The 21,826-nt window shown below is 41.7% G+C and overlaps 1 protein-coding gene across 11 annotated transcripts in view; it reads left to right on the forward strand.

Moving 5' to 3' along the window:
* The window catches only part of COBL (cordon-bleu WH2 repeat protein), a 242,375-nt gene that overhangs the window by 102,837 nt on the left and 117,712 nt on the right, over nucleotides 1-21,826 (forward strand). For 2 of the 11 annotated variants that reach the window (XM_074945235.1, XM_074945236.1), the window contains exon 1: nucleotides 316-748. The exons of the other annotated variants lie outside the window; for them this stretch is intronic. In XM_074945235.1, coding sequence (XP_074801336.1) covers nucleotides 683-748 — 66 coding nt within the window. In that variant the 5' untranslated portion in view covers nucleotides 316-682. Of the gene's footprint in view, nucleotides 1-315; nucleotides 749-21,826 lie in introns of those variants that run through there. 11 annotated transcript variants of the gene reach the window in all.

Here is a 21,826-nt window from a genome sequence, read left to right on the forward strand (position 1 = left end):
CTGGCTGATGAATCTTGCCCATATGCTCAGGGTGTAGCTGATCGCCATATTTGGGGTCGGGAAGGAATTTTCCTCCAGGGCAGATTGGAAGGCCCTGGAGGTTTTTCGCCTTCCTCTGTAGCATGGGGCATGGGTCACTTGCTGGAGGATTCTCTGCTCCTTGAAGTCTTTAAACTACGATTTGAGGACTTCAATAGCACAGATATAGGTGTGAGGTTTTTTTTTTTTTTTTTAGGAGTGGTGGGTGAAATTCTGTGGCCTGCGTTGTGCAGGAGGTCAGACTAGATGATCATAATGGTCCCTTCTGACCTAAATATCTATGAATCTATGAATCAGTGGCAATGTGATCCTTGTTCTTCAGTATCCATTTTCTGCTAGCTCATCTTTTCCTTCCTTGTGCTGTATAATTCCTGCATTTGTTTGTTTGTTCTGCTGTTCCTAGGTCTCTCTGTTCATATGTTTCTGTCGCCTTGGCTATATTAGGGAGATCTCGCAAACTAATCAATGTTTCTTAAAAAAAAAAAAAAAAAAAAAAAAAAGTCCAATGCAGCTGTGCTAGTTGAATGTCCTGGTTTTGCCCAGATTTGGCACTTTGATTTGGCACAATTATGCCTTGTTCTGTTTGTTTTCCCATGTTGGTGTAGGCTGCTTGTTTGTATTGCAGACAAAAGATCGTTTGAGGATGGACGGTAACTATGGGGATGAGGATGGTTTTAGTTCTGCAACTGCTAGTGAAGGGAGCTCGGATGTAAGTACTAGCATGGCTTCTAGATGCTCTTACAGCTTCTGCCTCCTTAGACTGTTCGGATCAGCAGACGCTATTCCAGCTGCTTGAGTAAAAACAGTAGCAGTAGTGCGCTTGATCGTGTGGTTGCCCCAATACTTGGATGTCTTAACACACAGTTCAGGCTTTTCTGACCACCTGAAATGCAACGTGGTGTCTTCAAATAAAACTCGCTCTGACTTCAGTGTAGCCAGGATTTCACCCGAGGACTTTAATGCTGAACTGTGTACAAATAATAAGTTTCATTGGTGGCCTGGTGCACTCCTTTTTGGTGCATCAGTGTGGCTCCAAATACTTTCATAAACGATTTTTTGCTTTTCTTTTTAACATTAGAAAAAGCAGGTCCTCTTTCTGATGGATGACTGTGGCAAGATTTTTGGAGAACCTAGACACTAATTGATTATACCAGATATCAGACACGATGCTCCCTGCTGTCTTTCTTCACCTTATAATCTATGAACTAATTATTAATCACAATAATTACCTTTTTGCTGGAGCACTTTTCAAAATCTTTGGAAGACCATATTGGTGACATCTCAGGTGACTAAAACATGAGCCTGAGCTCGCACAGCCCCTTAGTGAGACAGGAAGGAGTGTCTGGGGAGGTTATGCTGAGGCTGAAACCATGCAGCTCAGTGTCTAAGAGGAAGGGGTGGGAAGAAAATGTCAGATAATTGAGGCAGAAGAAATGATAAAGCAATTCCAAAATGGGGACAGTCGTGAAAAAGAGGCCAAGACCGGAGGAATGGATGGAGCACGTGTGGCAGGAGTGGATGGATGTTAGGTTTGAACACTGTAGTTCAGTAAGTCCAGAGAGAGTTTTCACGATCACAGGGGGCAGGTACAGAAAAGGTAATGATGGTGCTACAGGATAGGTGGGGTATAGGCCATGTCTTCACTTCAAAAAGGGTATGTAAAGTCCTTGTGGAGGCAAGGAACAGATGGGTTTTATGGATGTAACTAGTCAAAGTACACCACTGGTAAGGGTATAGACTTGACTTCAACGAGCTAATCTGGACAACACCTATTTGTGTCTTGTCTACACAAGGATTTTACATTGAGACCGCTATCTGACTATAAAACACACTTTTTTGCAATAAAGACCTAGCCATAGTCCCTTCATTTACACTTTGTGCTGTCCCTTGGCCTACATCCTTACATTTCTTTTTGTAGGTAATGTGACTGATCAAATCACAGTTTATGACACTGGAAGAAAAGAACAGTTTTAAAAATTACCCCAACCACTAACTATTTCTTTTAAAATCACAACAATATAACTTCAGGCACAAACAAATCTTAAAATCAGAGGTAATGTGCCAATGTTCAATAACTGGAACGTTTTTAGGTCAAGTGATTAATCCTTTATTTTTTTTCCTCCAAAGAGCAATTAATCTTCAAGTACAACGTGGGTATTGTTCACTGCTTCACGCTTTTGCAGCTAGCTTTCTATGTTACTTGCTATGATTCTCATCCTGATAAAATTTATGCACATGCTTAAAATATAAGTATGCGAGTTGTTCCTCAGAAAGTTCATGTAATGAGAAGCGTAAGGAGTCTGCTCAGCAGTATTGCATCTCTATCCTAAGATATGAATCTGAAACCAGTTGGAAAACCTTCAGAAAAGAGCTGCAATAACTTGTGGTCTGGAAACATGTCTTTTATAGTGTGCCTTTGCTAGATAAAAAAGGTGATAACTAAAACAAGGTAAAATCTTAGTGGAGACAAGGCAGTTTGTAGTTTTAACGGGAGTTAGCAGATTGAGGTATACCCTTTAACTCAAATTGTTCACAGATGAAAACTACAAACTGTCTCGTCTTCTTTAGGGTGTCACCACTTGAAAGGTAACACAAGTAAAGAACACATCTTTTTACCTGCTGAAGACCTGGCATTATAACCTAAACTCAAATTACTTAACTTGACAGAGAGAAGGTTATGAAATGACTTTACCATGATCTACATGTCCTTACGTGGCGAGAATACTTCTAATAGTAAGGGGATTTTTAATCTAGCATAAAGTCATAACAAAATCTGATGGCTGGAGGCTGAAGTGAGAAAAATTCTCACTAGAAATAGAGTGCTAATGTTTTATACTAAAGATAATTAATCATTGGAATGAGGTATTTAGGGGTTGTGGTGGATTCTCCATAATTTGATATCTTTAAATAGCGATTGGATGTTTTTCTAAAAGATATGCTATAGCTCAACCAGGGCTTGACACAGGAACTACTTGATGAAACTGTACAGCCTGTGTTATGAAGCAGGTCACACTAGAGATCAAAATGGTCCCTCTGGCAATAATATCTATGAACATCCAACATCAGTGAACTGCAGGTATTTATTTATTTATTTTTTTATGTAAAGGAGACAGAATTAGCTATCATCATGTTTAGGCCCGAGAGCTGATGTGTATTGGACCACATTGCATTTTTGTTTATATTATTTTCTATTTTGTGTTCTTATTAAAAGAAAAGGAGTACTTGTAGCACCATAGAGACTAACCAATTTATTTGAGCATAAGCTTTTGTGAGCTACAGCTCACTTCATCGGATGCATAAAGTGGAAAATGCAGTGAGGATGTTTTATACACACAGACCATGAAAAAATGGGTGTTTATCACTTCAAAAGGTTTTCTCTTCCCCCACCCCACTCTCCTGCTGGTAATAGCTTATCTAAAGTGATCATTCTCCTTACAATGTGTATGATAATCAAGGTGGGCCATTTCCAGCACAAATCCAGGGTTTAACAAGAATGTCTGAGGAACAGTGCGGGGGTGGGGTAGGAAAAAACAAGGGGAAATAGGTTACCTTGCATAATGACTTAGCCACTCCCAGTCTCTATTCAAGCCTAAGTTAATTATATCCAATTTGCAAATGAATACCAATTCAGCAGTCTCTCGCTGGAGTCTGGTTTTGAAGTTTTTCTGTTGTAATATCGCAACTTTCATGGCTGTAATCGCGTGACCAGAGAGATTGAAATGTTCTCCGACTGGTTTATGAATGTTATAATTCTTGACATCTGATTTGTGTCCATTTATTCTTTTACGTAGAGACTGTCCACTTTGACCAATGTACATGGCAGAGGGGCATTGCTTGCACATGATGGCATATATCATATTGGTGGCTGTGCAGGTGAACAAGCCTCTGATAGTGTGGCTGATGTTATTAGGCCCTGTGATGGTGTCCCCTGAATAGACATGTGGGCACAGTTGGCAACGGGCGTGGTTGCAAGGATAGGTTGCTGGGTTAGTGGTTCTGTTGTATGGTATGTAGTTGCTGGTGAGTATTTGCTTCAGGTTGGGGGGCTGTCTGTAGGCAAGGACTGGCCTGTCTCCCAAGATTTGTGAGAGTGTTGGGTCGTCCTTCAGGATAGGTTGTAGATCCTTGATAATGCGTTGGAGAGGTTTTAGTTGGGGGCTGAAGGTGACTGTTAGTCTGTTATTTTCTTTGTTAGGTCTGTCCTGTAGTAGGTGACTTCTGGGTACTCTTCTGGATCTGTCAATCTGTTTCTTCACTTCAGCAGGTGGGTATTGTAGTTGTAAGAATGCTTGATAGAGATCTTGTAGGTGTTTGTCTCTGTCTGAGGGGTTGGAGCAAATGCGGTTGTATCGTAGAGCTTGGCTGTAGACAATGGACCGTGTGGTGTGGTCTGGGTGAAAGCTGGAGGCATGTAGGTAGGAATAGCGGTCAGTAGGTTTCCGGTATAGGGTGGTGTTTATGTGACCATCGCTTAGTAGCACCATAGTGTCCAGGAAGTGGATCTCTTGTGTGGACTGGTCCAGGCTGAGGTTGATGGTGGGATGGAAATTGTTGAAATCATGGTGGAATTCCTCAAGGGCTTCTTTTCCATGGGTCCAGATGATGAAGATGTCATCAATATAGCGCAAGTAGAGTAGAGGCATTAGGGGACGAGAGCTGAGGAAGCGTTGTTCTAAGTCAGCCATAAAAATGTTGGCATACTCTGGGGCCATGCGGGTACCCATAGCAGTGCCGCTGATTTGAAGGTATACATTGTCCCCAAATGTGAAATAGTTATGGGTGAGGACAAAGTCCCAAAGTTGAGCCACCAGGTTTGCCGTGACATTATCAGGTATACTGTTCCTGACGGCTTGTAGTCCATCTTTGTGAGGAATGTTGGTGTAGAGGGCTTCTACATCCATAGTGGCCAAGATGGTGTTTTCAGGAAGATCACCGATGGATTGTAGTTTCCTTAGGAAGTCAGTGGCGTCTCGAAGATATCTGGGAGTGCTGGTAGCGTAGGGCCTGAGGAGGGAGTCTACATAGCCAGACTATCCTGCTGTCAGGGTGCCAATGCCTGAGATGATGGGGCGCCCAGGATTTCCAGGTTTATGGATCTTGGGTAGTAGATAGAATATCCCAGGTTGGGGTTCCAGGGGTTTGTCTGTGCGGATTTGATCTTGTACTTTTTCAGGGAGTTTCTTGAGCAAATGGTGTAGTTTCTTTTGGTAACCCTCAGTGGGATCAGATGGTAATGGCTTGTAGAAAGTGGTGTTGGAGAGCTGCCGAGCAGCCTCTTGTTCATATTCCGACCTATTCATGATGACAACAGCACCTCCTTTGTCAGCCTTTTTGATTATGATGTCAGAGTTGTTTCTGAGGCTGTGGATGGCATTGTGTTCTGCACGGCTGAGGTTGTGGGGCAAGTGATGCTGCTTTTCCACAATTTCAGCCCGTGCACATCGGCGGAAGCACTCTATGTAGAAGTCCTCAGACGTTCTTGTTAAACCCTGGATTTGTGCTGGAAATGGTCCACCTTGATTATCATACACATTGTAAGGAGAGTGATCACTTTAGATAAGCTATTACCAGCAGGAGAGTGGGTTGGGGGTAGAGAAAACCTTTTGAAGTGATAAACACCCATTTTTTCATGGTCTGTGTGTATAAAACATCCTCACTGCATTTTCCACTTTATGCATCCAATGAAGTGAGCTGTAGCTCACAAAAGCTTATGCTCAAATAAATTGGTTAGTCTCTAAGGTGCCACAAGTACTCCTTTTCTTTTTGCGAATACAGACTAACACGGCTGCTACTTTGAAACGTGTTCTTGTTAGTCACTCATCATTTTTCAAGTATACATACTTGGTGGGAACGGGACTTGATAATATATATTAGTTTTGATTATGATTAATATTGTTTTATCGTAGCTTTTAAACTCTAGATTCCAATAATACATTTATTTCTAACTCCATCGTTGCATAGAATGTAACACCAGACATCTGATAGAAAACTAAATCTCGTCTTGGGATAGTTGAGAGTAGACATATATAGCTTTGCTAAGTATATATGACCACAAACTCTGGTTTCTTTATTTTTTTTTTAAAATTACTCTCCTTTCAAATGAGTGATTTATGAAAGAAACAGGCTGGCAGAATTAAAAGGCTGTGATAATACACACATTTAGGAAAAAGTAAGATTTGGTTTTTAAACATTGTGAAAGTCCTCTTAAGTATAGCTTACCTTTTATTTTATAGTAATTATTTTAATTATTATTTGTAAAGAATAATAGTTGAGCATAGTTGGTATTATTTGTGACCTGCAGATGTAAAAAGGGCCACTCCAGATCCGTACATGGCAGAGGAACTACTAGGTGCTTAAGAAAGTGGAGTTAATGACTCCATACATGACACTTTTCCCTTTGAGTCAGTGTCCACCCCACTGTGGCACTGAGTAACCATTATCAAAAAAGGGGATTAGGAGGATACGGGGAACCACAGGCCAATCAGCCTCACTTCAGTCCCTGGAAAAATCATGGAGCAGGTCCTCAAGGAATCCATTTTGAAGCACTTTGAGGAGAGGAAAGTGATCAGGAACAGTCAGCATGGATTCACCAAGGGCAAGTCATGCCTGACTAACCTAATTGCCTTCTATGATGAGATAACTGTCTCTGTGAATGAGGGGAAAGCAGTGGACATGTTATTCCTTGACTTTAGCAAAGCTTTTGATTCTTGGCAGCAAGTTAAAGATGTATGGGCTGGATGAATGGACTATAAGGTGGATAGAAAGCTGGCTAGATTGTCAGGCTCAATGGGTAGTGATCAATGGCTCCATGTCTAGTTGGCAGCCGGTATCAACCGGTATCAAGGGTCGGTCCTGGGGCCGGTTTTGTTCAATATCTTCATTAATGATCTGGAGGATGGCGTGGACTGCACCCTAAGCAAGTTTGCAGATGACACTAAACTGGGAGGAGTGGTAGATATGCTGGAGGATAGGGGTAGGTTACAGAGGGCCCTAGACAAATTAGAGGATTGGGCCAAAAGAAATCTGATGAGGTTCAACAAGGACAAGTGCAGAGTCCTGCACTTAGGATGGAAGAATCCCATGCACTGCCACAAACTAGGGACTGAGTGGCTAGGTAGCAGTTCTGTAGAAAAGGACCTAGGGGTTACAGTGGATGAGAAGCTGGATATGAGTCAACAGTGTGCCCTTGTTGCCAAGAAGGCTAACGGCATTTTGGGCTGTATAAGTAGGAGCATTGCCAGCAGATCGAGGGACGTGATCATTCCCCTCTATTCGACATTGGTGAGGCCTCATCTGGAGTACTGTGTTCCATTTTGGGTCCCACACTACAAGAAGGATGTGGAAAAACTGGAAAAAGTCCAGCGGAGGGCAACAAAAATGATTAGGGGGCTGGATCACATGACTTATGAGGAGAGGCTGAGGGAACTGAGATTATTTAGTCTGCAGAAGAGAAGAATGAGGGGGGATTTGATAGTTGCTTTCGACTACCTGAAAGGGGGTTCCAAAGAGGATGGATCTAGACTGTTCTCAGTGGTACCAGATGACAGAACAAGGGTAAGAACAAGGAGTAATGGTCTCAAGTTGCAGTGGGAAAGGTTTAGGTTGCATATTAGGAAAAACCTTTTCAGTAGGAGGGTGGTGAAGCACTGGAATGGGTTATCTAGGGAGGTGGTGGAATCTCCTTCCTCAGAGGTTTTTAAGGTCAGGCTTGACAAAGCCCTGGCTGGGATGATTTAGTTGGGGATTGGTCCTGCTTTGAGCAGGGGGTTGGACTAAATAACCTCCTGAGGTCCCTTCCACCCCTGATATTCTATGATTCAGATGTGACATAAAACCAAGCTCATGATCACTTGCATTAAAGATTCCATTACGTTCTTTTTGTTTAAGAATAAGAGTATGAGTTCTGGTGTCCTAGTCAAATTCCAGCTCAGCCAATTACAATCTACCTAAATTTCTGCATTTTTAATTAGATATGATGTTGCTCTTTTATTTCATGTCCCAATTTATCATGTAGTGATGCCTTGTTGAACAGCTGCTCTTCCACACCACAGAGGTGGATGCATTTCAGTAGTCTGTGAAATGATTATAGCTCTGAAACCCTTATCATATTGAGTAACAACTTACTACACGAATGCTCCCATTGAACTAAAGCTCTAATTGAGATGAGTAAGGACATCAGAGTCAGCCCTAAATTAGAAAGATGTTTGGGATCCTATAGGCTGAGAAGTGTTATATAAATGGAAGATATTAATATTCTCAAAATGTCCTCTGTTAGATGTTTCCTCTACTATAATTCCCTTTAAGACTCCCTTCAGAGTTATTTGCAATTTTGTGTCGGCCTCAAGGCATTTTGCATTGTCCCAGGACATGGGTTTCAAATTTGGTGCTGAGCCACGAGGGTGAGCAGGTGCCAGAGCAAAGGCAAGCTGGTATATGCTCTGGATTTGCAAGGAGGGAATGTCTTCCATGACTCTTCAGAGATTTCCTTCTGGGTGGCACAAGGAAAAGCAATGGTGTGCCCATGAGGGAGCTTTGTACAGCATTGGCTGCCAAAGAAAAGGTCATTGCAATATCATGCCTTTGAGGGGTGAGTGAGTGGAAAAGAGGGTTTGGAAGCTCCTGGTCAATGCCCTTTGAACAGCAGAACTCTATCTGCAGCACTCATATGGTCCCCATTACCATAGTGTCTGAGCACCTCACACTCTTTAATGTGCTGATCCTCAGAATACTCCTGTGAAGTAGGGAAGTATAATTATTTTACAGAGGGGAACTGAAGCACCGAGAGAGTGAGTGAGTTGGCTGTGGTCAAACAGGAAGTCTCAGGTAGAGCAGGAAATTAAACACAGCTCTCACAAGTTGTGGACCATCTGTCCTCTCTCCACGTCAGTGGTCTCCAGTCTCTTTACTATCCTGATCTGTAGAATAAATGATAATTCTAGGGTATGAGAGCCAAGCAATATGGAGAAATGGAAGGCAACTCTACAAAATGAGAGGTAGTGGGAATTTATTCAAGCAAAGATTGTATATTCATTTTAGCAGTCAAACAGTATTCAGTGCCATGTTTATACAAATTTGTTTGGAGCCATTAATACCACCACCAAGTAGTTAGTCATTGACAGGATAAGGGAAAATTATCTTTTAAACCAATGGGGGGAATCACAGACAAAATAAACAAGAAAGGACATGTATTGCTGGCATTAGTAAAAATCAGGGGAGATAAAGGAGGAGGAAAGTGTAATCCCACAGAGATACCGAATGTATACAAAGTAAGAGAAGAGAATTCTGCTTAGTGGTCTACAGGACCCATCAAACACACAAGGCTTCATTATAAAAGTAAAAGATTCTATAGGAATAAAGTAAATATTCTAAACGAAACAGAAATATCTTCCTTAATTTCCTCTTTGTGAGCTGGAACTGTCAGCTCTGTGCAGGACTAAAAAACAGACATGCATAGACCTAATATGATGTTTTGTAAAGTGAACAAAAATTACTGAAAAGTATACACACACACACGCACACACGTATTTACATACAGACAAACACGGTAGTCAGAAGTCACAATACATTTGGAACAGTTTGCTATGCTTCTCTTTCTATTCCAGTGGTTCTCAACCAGGGGTCTGTGTACCCCTGGGGGTACACAGAGATCTTCCAGGGAGTACATCAACTCATCTAAGATAGGTTTCAGAGTAGCAGCCGTGTTAGTCTGTATTCGCAAAAAGAAAAGGAGTACTTGTGGCACCTTAGAGACTAACCAATTTATTTGAGCGTAAGCTTTTGTGAGCTACAGCTCACTTCATCGGATGCATAAAGTGGAAAATGCAGTGAGGATGTTTTATACACACAGACCATTTCATCTAAGATATTTGCCTAGTTTTACAACAGGCTACATAAAAAGCGCTAGCGAAGTCCATACAAACTAAAATGACTTGTTTATACTGCTCTGTATTCTATACACTGAAATGTAAGTACAATATTTATATTCCAGTTGATTCATGTTATAATTATATGGTAAAAATGAGAAAGTAAGCAATTTTTCAGTAATAGTATGCTGTGACACTTCTGTATTTTTATGTCTGATTTTGTGGGCAAATGGTTTTTAAGTGAGGTGAAGCTTGGAGGTACACAAGACAAATCAGACTCCTGAAAGGGGTACAGTAGTCTGGAAAGGTTGAGAGCCACTTCTCTGTTCAGAAGGATTATTATTGTCTTTCAGTTGGAATTTAGACCAGCCTGACGAAATGGGAGTATAGAGTAATTTTCGCCACATGGTGTCACTATCCTCCAAAGAACAGCTAATCTAAATGAAACCTGATACTCCTACCAGCAAGAGCTAAAATTAGTTATGTTTATTTTGGAGGGTCCTAATAGTTACATAAATCACAAGGAAGAAACGTATCCCAAGTGCTGAATCACATATATCTCTAATGTGGAATTTGTTTATGTTATAAATCAGTTTGGAAAAAAATACTTAAAAGTGGAGCCAGGCATTTTGTCAGAGGTTTTGAAGCTTCAGCACAAAATCTTATCGCACAACCACACACCTGTGGTTTAGGAAGATGATTTCAGAGAAATAATGTTCAGAGATTTCCTTCAGCACATATAGTGCAAGCTTTTTAAAATCTGGCCTTCCTTTGTATGCCTGAAGTTAGCCATTGTGAATAATTTGAGCCGACTAACCTTGTTATGATGCACAGTCTGATAGTTCTCTGTCTCAAATGACAAACGACATCCGCTAATATGAACTCACAGGTACAAAAAGTGAGGTCAGGTTAAGTCCAATCTGAAAATCAAACATATAATGTTACTGATGTGCATTACAATGTTTTATATGTGCCAGTCTGTTATTGTGTATTTGTATATGGTTATATCAGTATTCATACATTACAGTACAGCTCTAAGATATGAAGTAGGGTTGATTTGTAGTGGAAAACTATTGCACTGGTGTTTGAAAAAGTAACCAATACTGGTATTTAATAGCTAATGCCACAGTTTGTGGACATTGGTAAGCATTAGTGGTCACCTTTTAAAACTCAAGGGATGGAAGTTTTTCCTATAAACAACAAATTCCAGAACATCTGTCAACCTTTTAAAAAATTTTTTGCTCTTAATATGCTGCAACTTCCGTAACCTCTGCTAAGGATTCTGTTGTTGTTCACTAGGACATGTGACTGTTTCAGCCAATAGCAAAGCTCTTGCGGTAATAATGGTGACCATGTTGTAAATAATTTTTTGTTTCTGCTTACACTTTTTTTTTCCAATTTCTGAACCTCCCATTCTCTTTAAATTCTTTCTACTTTGGCTGTTACTTCCTGATGTCCCCATCAGTGTTTAAACGTTTTGTTTACTTTTTTTTGCATCAGTCATACTTATAGGACATTCCCCTCCCCCCACACACAATTTTTCTTTAACAGAGTTTGTCTAACCGGCAGCAGAAGAGCCAGAAAATGTTCTCCAAAAGCTGCAGGAGATGGGAGTTGTCCCCATTTACCTAATGTTATGAAAAAAGAAAAAAGAAAAGGAGTACTTGTGGCACCTTAGAGACTAACCAGTTTATTTGAGCATGAGCTTTCGTGAGCTACAGCTCACTTCATCGGATGCATAGCATATCGTGGAAACTGCAGAAGACATTATATACACACAGAGACCATGAAACAAAACTTCCTCCCACCCCACTCACCTGCTGGTAACAGCTTATCTAAAGTGACCATCAAGTAGGGCCATTTCCAGCACAAATCCAGGTTTTCTCACCCTTCCCCCCCCCACACACACACACATACAAACTCACTCTCCTGCTGGTAATAGCCCATCCCTCTTTGAAACCTCTCTTTATAATGCGCATGATAATCAAGGTGGGTCATTTCCAGCACTAATCCAGGTTTTCTCACCCCCCCACACACACCCCCCTCCAAAAACCACACACACAAACTCACTCTCCTGCTGGCAATAGCTCATCTTACAATGTGCACAGCAATAATCCAAGTTTAACCAGAACGTCTTGGGGGGGGGGGGGGGTTTGTAGGAAAAAAACAAGGGGAGATAGGCTACCTTGCATAATGACTTAGCCACTCCCAGTCTCTATTCAAGCCCAAATTAATAGTATCCAATTTGCAAATGAATTCCAATTCAGCAGTTTCTCGCTGGAGTCTGGATTTGAAGTTTTTTTGCTTTAAGATAGCGACCCTCATGTCTGTGATTGCGTGACCAGAGAGATTGAAGTGTTCTCCGACTGGTTTATGAATGTTATAATTCTTAACATCTGATTTGTGTCCATTTATTCTTTTACGTAGAGACTGTCCAGTTTGACCAATGTACATGGCAGAGGGGCATTGCTGGCACATGATGGCATATATCACATTGGTAGATGTGCAGGTGAACGAGCCTCTGATAGTGTGGCTGATGTTGTTAGGCCCTGTGATGGTGTCCCCTGAATAGATATGTGGGCACAGTTGGCAACGGGCTTTGTTGCAAGGATAGGTTCCTGGGTTAGTGGTTCTGTTGTGTGGTATGTGGTTGTTGGTGAGTATTCGCTTCAGGTTGGGGGGCTGTCTGTAGGCAAGGACTGGCCTTTCTCCCAAGATTTGTGAGAGTGTTGGGTCATCCTTCAGGATAGGTTGTACATCCTTAATAATGCGTTGGAGGGGTTTTAGTTGGGGGCTGAAGGTGACGGCTAGTGGCGTTCTGTTATTTTCTTTGTTAGGCCTGTCCTGTAGTAGGTGACTTCTGGGAACTCTTCTGGCTCTATCAATCTGTTTTTTCACTTCCGCAGGTGGGTATTGTAGTTGTAAGAATGCTTGATAGAGATCTTGTAGGTGTTTGTCTCTGTCTGAGGGGTTGGAGCAAATGCGGTGGTATCGCAGAGCTTGGCTGTAGACGATGGATCGTGTGGTGTGGTCAGGGTGAAAGCTGGAGGCATGTAGGTAGGAATAGCAGTCAGTAGGTTTCCGGTATAGGGTGGTGTTGATGTGACCATCGTTTATTAGCACTGTAGTGTCCAGGAAGTGGATCTCTTGTGTGGACTGGACCAGGCTGAGGTTGATGGTGGGATGGAAATTGTTGAAATCATGGTGGAATTCCTCAAGGGCTTCTTTTCCATGGGTCCAGATGATGAAGATGTCATCAATATACCGCAAGTAAAGTAGGGGCGTTAGGGGACGAGAGCTGAGGAAGCGTTGTTCTAAATCAGCCATAAAAATGTTGGCATACTGTGGGGCCATGCGGGTTCCCATAGCAGTGCCGCTGATCTGAAGGTATACATTGTCCCCAAAATGTAAAATAGTTATGGGTAAGGACAAAGTCACAAAGTTCAGCCACCAGGTTAGCCGTGACATTATCGGGGATAGTGTTCTTGATGGCTTGTAGTCCATCTTTGTGTGGAATGTTGGTGTAGAGGGCTTCTACATCCATAGTGGCCAGGATGGTGTTATCAGGAAGATCACCAATGGATTGTAGTTTCCTCAGGAAGTCAGTGGTGTCTCGAAGGTAGCTGGGAGTGCTGGTAGCGTAGGGCCTGAGGAGTGAGTCTACATAGCCGGACAATCCTGCTGTCAGGGTGCCAATGCCTGAGATGATGGGGCGCCCAGGATTTCCAGGTTTATGGATCTTGGGTAGTAGATAGAATATCCCAGGTCAGGGTTGCAGGGGTGTGTCTGTGCGGATTTGATCTTGTGCTTTTTCAGGAAGTTTCTTGAGCAAATGGTGTAGTTTCTTTTGGTAACTCTCAGTGGGATCAGAGGGTAATGGCTTGTAGAAAGTGGTGTTGGAGAGCTGCCGAGCAGCCTCTTGTTCATATTCCGACCTATTCATGATGACAACAGCACCTCCTTTGTCAGCCTTTTTGATTATGATGTCAGAGTTGTTTCTGAGGCTGTGGATGGCATTGTGTTCTGCACGGCTGAGGTTATGGGGCAAGTGATGCTGCTTTTCCACAATTTCAGCCCGTGCACGTCGGCGGAAGCACTCTATGTAGAAGTCCAGTCTGCTGTTTCGACCTTCAGGAGGAGTCCACCTAGAATCCTTCTTTTTGTAATGTTGGTAGGCAGGCCTCTGTGGATCATTATGTTGTTCAGAGGTATTTTGGAAATATTCCTTGAGTCGGAGACGTCGAAAATAGGATTCTAGGTCACCACAGAACTGTATCATGTTCGAGGGGGTGGAGGGGCAGAAGGAGAGACCCCGAGATAGGACAGCTGCTTCTGCTGGGCTGAGAGTATAGTTGGATAGGTTAACTATATTGCTGGGTGGGTTGAGGGAACCATTGCTGTGGCCCCTTGTAGCCTGTAGTAGTTTAGAAAGTTTAGTGTCCTTTTTCTTTTGTAGAGAAGTAAAGTGTGCGTTGTAAATGGCTTGTCTAGTTTTAGTAAAATCCAGCCACGAGGAAGTTTGTGTGGAAGGTTGGTTTTTTATGAGAGTATCCATTTTTGAGAGCTCATTCTTAATCTTTCCCTGTTTGCTGTAGAGGATGTTGATCAGGTGATTCCGCAATTTCTTTGAGAGCGTGTGGCACAAGCTGTCAGCATAGTCTGTGTGGTATGTAGATTGTAATGGATTTTTTACCTTCAGTCCTTTTGGTACGATGTCCATCTGTTTGCATTTGGAAAGGAAGATGATGTCTGTCTGTTTCTGTACAAGTTTTTTCATGCAGTTGATAGATTTCCACTCCATGCGGCTAAATGCAGTGCCTTGCATAATGACAGGTTTCAGAGTAACAGCCGTGTTAGTCTGTATTCGTAAAAAGAAAAAAGAAAAGGAGTACTTGTGGCACCTTAGAGACTAACCAGTTTATTTGAGCATGAGCTTTCGTGAGCTACAGCTCACTTCATCGGATGCATAGCATATTGTGGGGGGAAGGGTGAGAAAACCTGGATTTGTGCTGGAAATGGCCCTACTTGATGGTCACTTTAGATAAGCTGTTACCAGCAGGTGAGTGGGGTGGGAGGAAGTTTTGTTTCATGGTCTCTGTGTGTATATAATGTCTTCTGCAGTTTCCACGATATGCTATGCATCCGATGAAGTGAGCTGTAGCTCACGAAAGCTCATGCTCAAATAAACTGGTTAGTCTCTAAGGTGCCACAAGTACTCCTTTTCTTTTTTCTTTTTACGAATACAGACTAACACGGCTGTTACTCTGAAACCTAATGTTATGAATGTCTGTATATATGTAAACAGTTTAGTTATTTAACAGATAAGGTGCCAGTAGGTGGAGCTCAAGCATATGTAGCCTAATTTCTGGGCTTTCCAGGACTAACAGTATGTTTGCACTGGAGCTGGAGGTATAATTTCCAGCTTGGTTAGACATATCAGCTCTAGCTCGGATTGAGGTAGTGTGTCAAAAATAGAAATGTGGCCATGGTGGTGTGAGCAGCAGAATGGGCTAGCTGCCCAATTACCTACCTAAGATTTCAGATGGGATCGTACTCAGGGCAGATAGCCAATTGTGCCCTCATCTCCCAGTCTTTTCTCCCATGCACACTCAGTTCTGTGTCGCAGCCCCCTGCAAGTCCTGCTGTTGTGCCCTCTACAGCTGAACCGTGCAGCTTTCTCCTTCAGGCTGCCTGGGCCCAGCAAGAGGGCCCTTGAGAGTACGGGAGAGGCAATCTCCCTTCTGTCATTTCAGGTGCCCAGACACCCCACAACAGCTGCAGTTACAGGGAAGGTGCTGCCCAGCCCCAGACTGGAGCACGCCCAGTACACATGGAATCATCTGGGAACGTAGCTGCTGAAATCTAAACGTCTCTGCTGAGCACATGCAAACTGTGGTTTTTCAAAGATTTGTAATTTGGCCAAATTTAGATGGATTTTCATGGGGACAGCAAAAGGCACATCGCCGGCAAAAGGCCACCACTCTCCCATTTTAAGTCCTTGCTCCAAAACATGGGGGTGCTACAGCTTTTCTTAGACTAGGTTGCCAGAATTCTTTTAACATGGGTAAAACAACATATTTTTCCGTGGCCCCATTTGCAGAATCAGCTGAATTGTTTTGGCTGAAATTTTCCTAAATAATTCAGCCTGATGGAAAGCCATGGCAAACTTGAACCCCAACAATTAGCTTCACACAGTTTATAAGTGACCGAAAACAGGGTCTTATTTTGGGAAATGTACAACAAACTTAATAGCAAATGGTACTATCAGCCCTATCTTTAATGCAGTGTTGCCAATCCCAACCTTCAAAAATAATTTGTCTGGCCTGCCCCCGAAATCAGAAGAATAGCTAAAAAACCATGAGATTTAAAAACAATAATGTAGGCATTCTCTTTTCTTTACCTTCTGATTTTTGAGCATTACGGTACATTCAGGTCACATTTTCAAGGTTTTCTCTGCAATGATGGCTGCTTGAAGCTTTTTTTTTTTTTTAGATGACAGGTGAGATTCCCTTATAATAATTTGCCTCCAGGAGCTGGCTCTTTAAGTAAAACATCAAATACTGCAATGTTCAGGATAAAATCATGAGAGTTGGCAACACTGTGCATTGGTTTCCTACACAGTAGAATCTCAGAGTCCACCTGTTCATTGTTCCCTGACTTGTAATTTATGGATGGAATGCCAGATTGCCTCTGGACACTAGGAGATTTAATATCTTTCCATTTAGTTGTTGCTGTTCAAGAAGCATTTCAGCAAAAGCTGCTCCTGCAGTGATTTTTAATTCAAGTGATTTTAAAGTAAAGACCCTGCAGTGGCATTTTCAGGTGAAGAAGAGGAGAAAGGAGGGAAGGGAAATGGAAAAGACTAAGTGTCCGATTCACTATTATGTTGTTCCAGCTTTTCACTGAAATCAATGACGTTGAGTCAGTGCAAAGCTGAAGTAAAGCAGGAGCAAATCAGACCCATGCTTTTTGGCTGAATTTGTGTGTGTCTGGCTATTCTATATTTTATTAAAAAAGAACAGAAAGACAAAGCGATTAATTCCATTTGATAGTTTCTGGTGCCATCTCAATCTATTCAAATGCTGCTTCTGTGGTATATGACATTGCCAGGAACCCCTTAATGGCATAAAAGGCTTGTAATTCACATTTGCTTATAATTAATTCAGCATACAGTGCTCAGTGCAATTGGCCAAAGTATAGTAGTTTTGGAAATAACACCTTTAAAGACAAGTGTACCTTAGGGTTAGGGTTTGTGATTGATTTTCTACTATTTAATATATAGTTTCATTAAAAAAGATTTCTTGTATTTCTGTGTATGTAAGATACAGTCTATGTTTGGCTATCTAAAATTTTCCTTCTAAGGCTTAAAGTTCCCAAATGTTACTACTGGTAATGAACAAACTTGTGTGTATGTGTGCTACTGCCCTTTACTGGATGTAGTGAGAACTGTTTAATTGTGTGTCGTAGGCCATGTATTGCTAACATGTAATGGAGAGTCTCCTTTTCTTCAAGTAGTAAGGGCCTGTATCTTTGGAGCAGAAGACTCTGAGTCATAGCCACATGTTTATTATATTAGTGTAAAATAACCATAGGTGCTGGAACTACAGGTGCTGGGTGTGCTGCCGCACACCCTGTCTTGAAGTGGTTTCCATCATACACAGGGTTTACAGTTTGGTTCAATGACTCTCAGCACCCCCGCTATACAAGTTGTTCCAGCACCCCTGGATATAATTATGAGTATACAGAATTTAGATAAAATACAGTTTTTTCCTTTGCTGATTATATGAATTCTTTTTCATCCGAAGAGCTATAGCATAATGAAGCTTGAGCAAAAATACCATTTGGTTGTTTTCCAAACACTTGCATGGATAGCCCAGACTCGATTTCATTAAAAATACTGGAGAGCAATAACTTATATATTGTACACAAGATGATCTCATGATTTGGGCATAAATTTCACACTGTTCATTGGTAGCACTGAGCTACTTGGTAATGTGTGAAATTACGTGTTTCAGCAAACACAAGGCAGGGGAGAGAGGATTTGCTGACAGGACACAATGTATTTCACTTTGCGGGAGGAAGAAATGTTTGTCCAATTGAGCTTTAGAGCTGTGTTCTCTCTTTGATGCACAGGGGAGTTACGTAACTCTGACTGGGCCATATACTGTCTTCAGTCCTCCCTTTGACATCAATGGGAGCTGTTCACATGGATCAAGGACAGTGTGACGTTAATGAGAATTATGTGAATACCTCAGTGTGAGACTGGACTTTCTAGCATAAGGTAGCTCACAGCCTAAGTAGCCATTTGACAATTTTTTCTTAGTTTCTTGACCATCACCAAACTAGATTTTGTTGTTATTGTACCTGCAAACCTAACACTGACCTTGCCCTCACAGAGCAGAGTCAATGACTAAGGCTTTCTAAATGATTCAGGACTTTGTTCCTACTCCTAGCATTCTTAATTTAAATGAAGACATCCTGTACAACATTTTGTGAAAGGAAGGACGAGAAATAGGAAATACTACACTGCCTGGAGGTGAATCTATACACATTTGATAGCATATTCTGATCCACCCAGGCTCACTTCCGTTTTTGAAATGTGCTTTCTCACAATAATTCGTGAGAATTATTTGTAACAATAATTCGTACTTGTATAGAACCTTTCAGCAAAGGATCTCAAAGCACTTCACAAACATCAGATTGCACAATAGTCATGTGAGGGAAGGAAGCATCAATCCCATTTTATAAATGGGGAAGCTGGAGGGGAGATAAGAAAAGTGGTGTGGTCAAGGCAAGTAACATAGGCAGTGGTCCTGGAAAGCATTTAAACAGCATCTTAATTTTAAGCATCTGAGTAGGCCCATTGACATATAATGTTATTACTTATGTATGTATTGTGTTAGTGCTTAGGAGCCCTAGTCATGAGCCAGAACCCTATTGTGCTAGTTGCTGTACACAGAACAGAAAGACGGTCCCTGCCCCAAAAAGCTTACCATCATATGCTTAAAGTTAAGCAGCCGCTTAAGTGCCTTGCTGACTCAGTATCATAATGAGCCAGAAATAGAACTCAGGTACCTGACTCCCAGTCTCCTGCTCTACCCACTTGCCAGCTCTCCCTGTCTTACACCCTGTAAAATTTTGTGTGGAGAGTTTTGTGCAAGATGTTTTTAAAACAATGTAAAATGTAAAGATTTTTCTCCAATTATAACAATTGTTCCGTAGTTTTTGTGCAGCACCACATACTTTCAGATACAGGGTTTGATTCTGATTTCCCTTATACTAGTGTGAACTTGGTGTAACTACACTGACTTCAGTGGAGTCACTTCTCATTTATAATTGAATTAATGAAATCAGAATCAGGGCCACAGATTGCAACAGAGGTAGGGTGACCAGACAGCAAGTGTGAAAAATTGGGATTGGGGGGAGGGGTAATAGGAGCTTATATAAGGAAAAGACCCAAAAATCGGGACTCTCCCTATAAAACCGGGACATCTGGTCACCCTAAACAGAGGGCTTGCCTTGTAAAAAGCTAATGGCAATGTATTTGGCACAAGGGGAAGAGGGGGGGAAAAGCAAGAAACATTTCAAACTATTAATCAAGCAGCAAGCTTTTCTTGCCTTCAGTCTGGTAAATGTACAGATGAGAGATACTGTGCAGAGACTGTTTCTGTACAAACAGAGAAAGCCCTTCAAATGTAAACATTTGAGCAGCTGGCATGGGAGATTAGCAAGACAGTAGTGGGCGGGGAATAATAGTGGATAGTGGTGCCATCTAAATTTAACTAATGCAAGGTAAGTACCTTGTTCTGGTACTAGGCGTATAGGTCAGAAAGGCTATATTAACTGAACCTAAAATTACTGACGATTAAACAAGCCAGCACAAGTAATTAACTTGGCTTTTAAACTAGTATTTAATTAAAATTACCTCTCCTTTCAGAAGTCCCAAAGTGGAAAAAAATTAGTAAAAGTCATTATGGGCAACCAGATTAGACTAATGACAAAACCCAGCACTTCTTAAAAATTGTGCTTGTGATTGTTAATGGTTTTGACATGTTCAGTTTCTAATTTTGTCAGGTTGAATATTAAATGAACAGATAGCAACATACTGGAGCACCACACTGGTTAAGATTCAAAGGTTTTGATTACACCAGTTTTCAGTGTTTTCAGCTTTGATCAGTGTTTAAAATAATCCTCCGCTTTATTCTAACAACTGCAGAACCAGATTATGCATATGTGTATCTGGTCATGTTTTTCCTCGCAATTTGATCACATTTTACAAACAGCATTGAGCTGCAAATCAGTGTACAAACTGTCAAATCCAGATCAAGATATTTGCATATGTTAATATTCAAATTCACTTGATCCATTTACAAAAAATGTGTCCCTATGGCCAAATTCTGCCTTTTTTGTAGATGTACCTGCCTAACCTACTTCTAGATCTCTCTCTCTCTCTAGCTTATATGGGGATTGTTACCTCATTGCCATTCCAGTGAGTAAAATTTCACACTTCCCTCCTCTGGAAAGGATTTTCTACCTCATATTATGCAATCAGCCATAGGGAAGCCTTATTTTTTCCCCCATACATGATCATACTGTAGCTTATATCATACGGTTCTAGATCGTGGAGTCACCACAAGCCCTGAGTAAAGGACTGCACATTGCTGCTCTTCCCCAGGAGCAGATCAGGGACCAAATTGTGAAACAAAGTAATAATTTGGTTCCTGACTCCCTTTCCATGTTGGCTGCAAGGTTCTGCATGAGAGGGAGAGTAGCATGCCCTCATGCAGGGGAATGATGGGGTGCTTTATGCTTTCTCACTCCTCTGGGTGGGTGTAAAAGTAGGCTCACAACTGAGCCCACTTTTTTATATACCATAGATGTTTCCTCACCAGTCATGAAGATACAGTGAGAATCTCAAATTTGGCCTCCTTGAACAAAGTTGAATTAAAATGAAGGCAGTTGATCACATATAAAAAAGGGAAAGAGGAATATGCCCATTCTCTTGTTAAAGGAAGAGGTTTAACCTTTGTTGTGAATTCAACAATGAAAATAGCAATAAAAGTGTTACTGACATAATAAGATTCCAGGATTGTCACCTGTGTGTCACTCTGAAGCCTAGAATGTCAGCTGAGTCAGTGTGAAGTGATGGAAACATCTGCAAGAGTGGTTGAGAGTTCATTTTGTTTTAGAATATCGGGTTCAATCATCACTGGTATTCACTGTCTGTTACCATCCAATATTTATGTTCTCAGCCATTTGACTTGACAAAATACACCTGTGCAGTGTACAGCTACAGGAAGGCAGGTATCTCTCCCATACCAAGAGTCCTGCACCATTGTGATATCAGAGGTAACTCAACCAATCACCACCCTTACTATACAGCTACTTTGCATGAAACAGTTTTGTTGGTTGTATGCTAACTGCACAGATGGTAGGTTGCTTGGTCCAACCGCCACATCCATTTGACACAAAGTACCCCAAACACACTTAGGCTTTCACTGCAGCACACATCCTTTATCCACCACCTACACAAATACACACACAATCTTATAGCACAACACCAGTGACACAACTCACCACTAATCTGCCAGTACAACAACACAAACAGCAAGCACAATAACCGCAAAGACAGACAGCCCCTCACACCACAACACACCCCTCTCATTCACCACCTGTAAAATCAGCACAACACACACACACTCTCCCACCCTTGCTCAGACTTCACATAATTGGGTCTTCGCAGGGGTACATGAGAGGGGAAGGGCTCAGAAATGTCTCCTTTCCTCCCTGCCACCCCAAGATCTAGTCGTCCAGTCAGAGACTTATCCTTCCTGCACCCACCTCTGGGGCAGGCCATTGCAAAAGGAATGGTTACACACACACTTCTCTCTGTGCAGAGCTGGCTGTGGACAGAGAATTGACCA

Source organism: Natator depressus, chromosome 2 (genome assembly GCF_965152275.1).
Source record: "Natator depressus isolate rNatDep1 chromosome 2, rNatDep2.hap1, whole genome shotgun sequence".
NCBI lineage: Eukaryota > Metazoa > Chordata > Testudines > Cheloniidae > Natator > Natator depressus.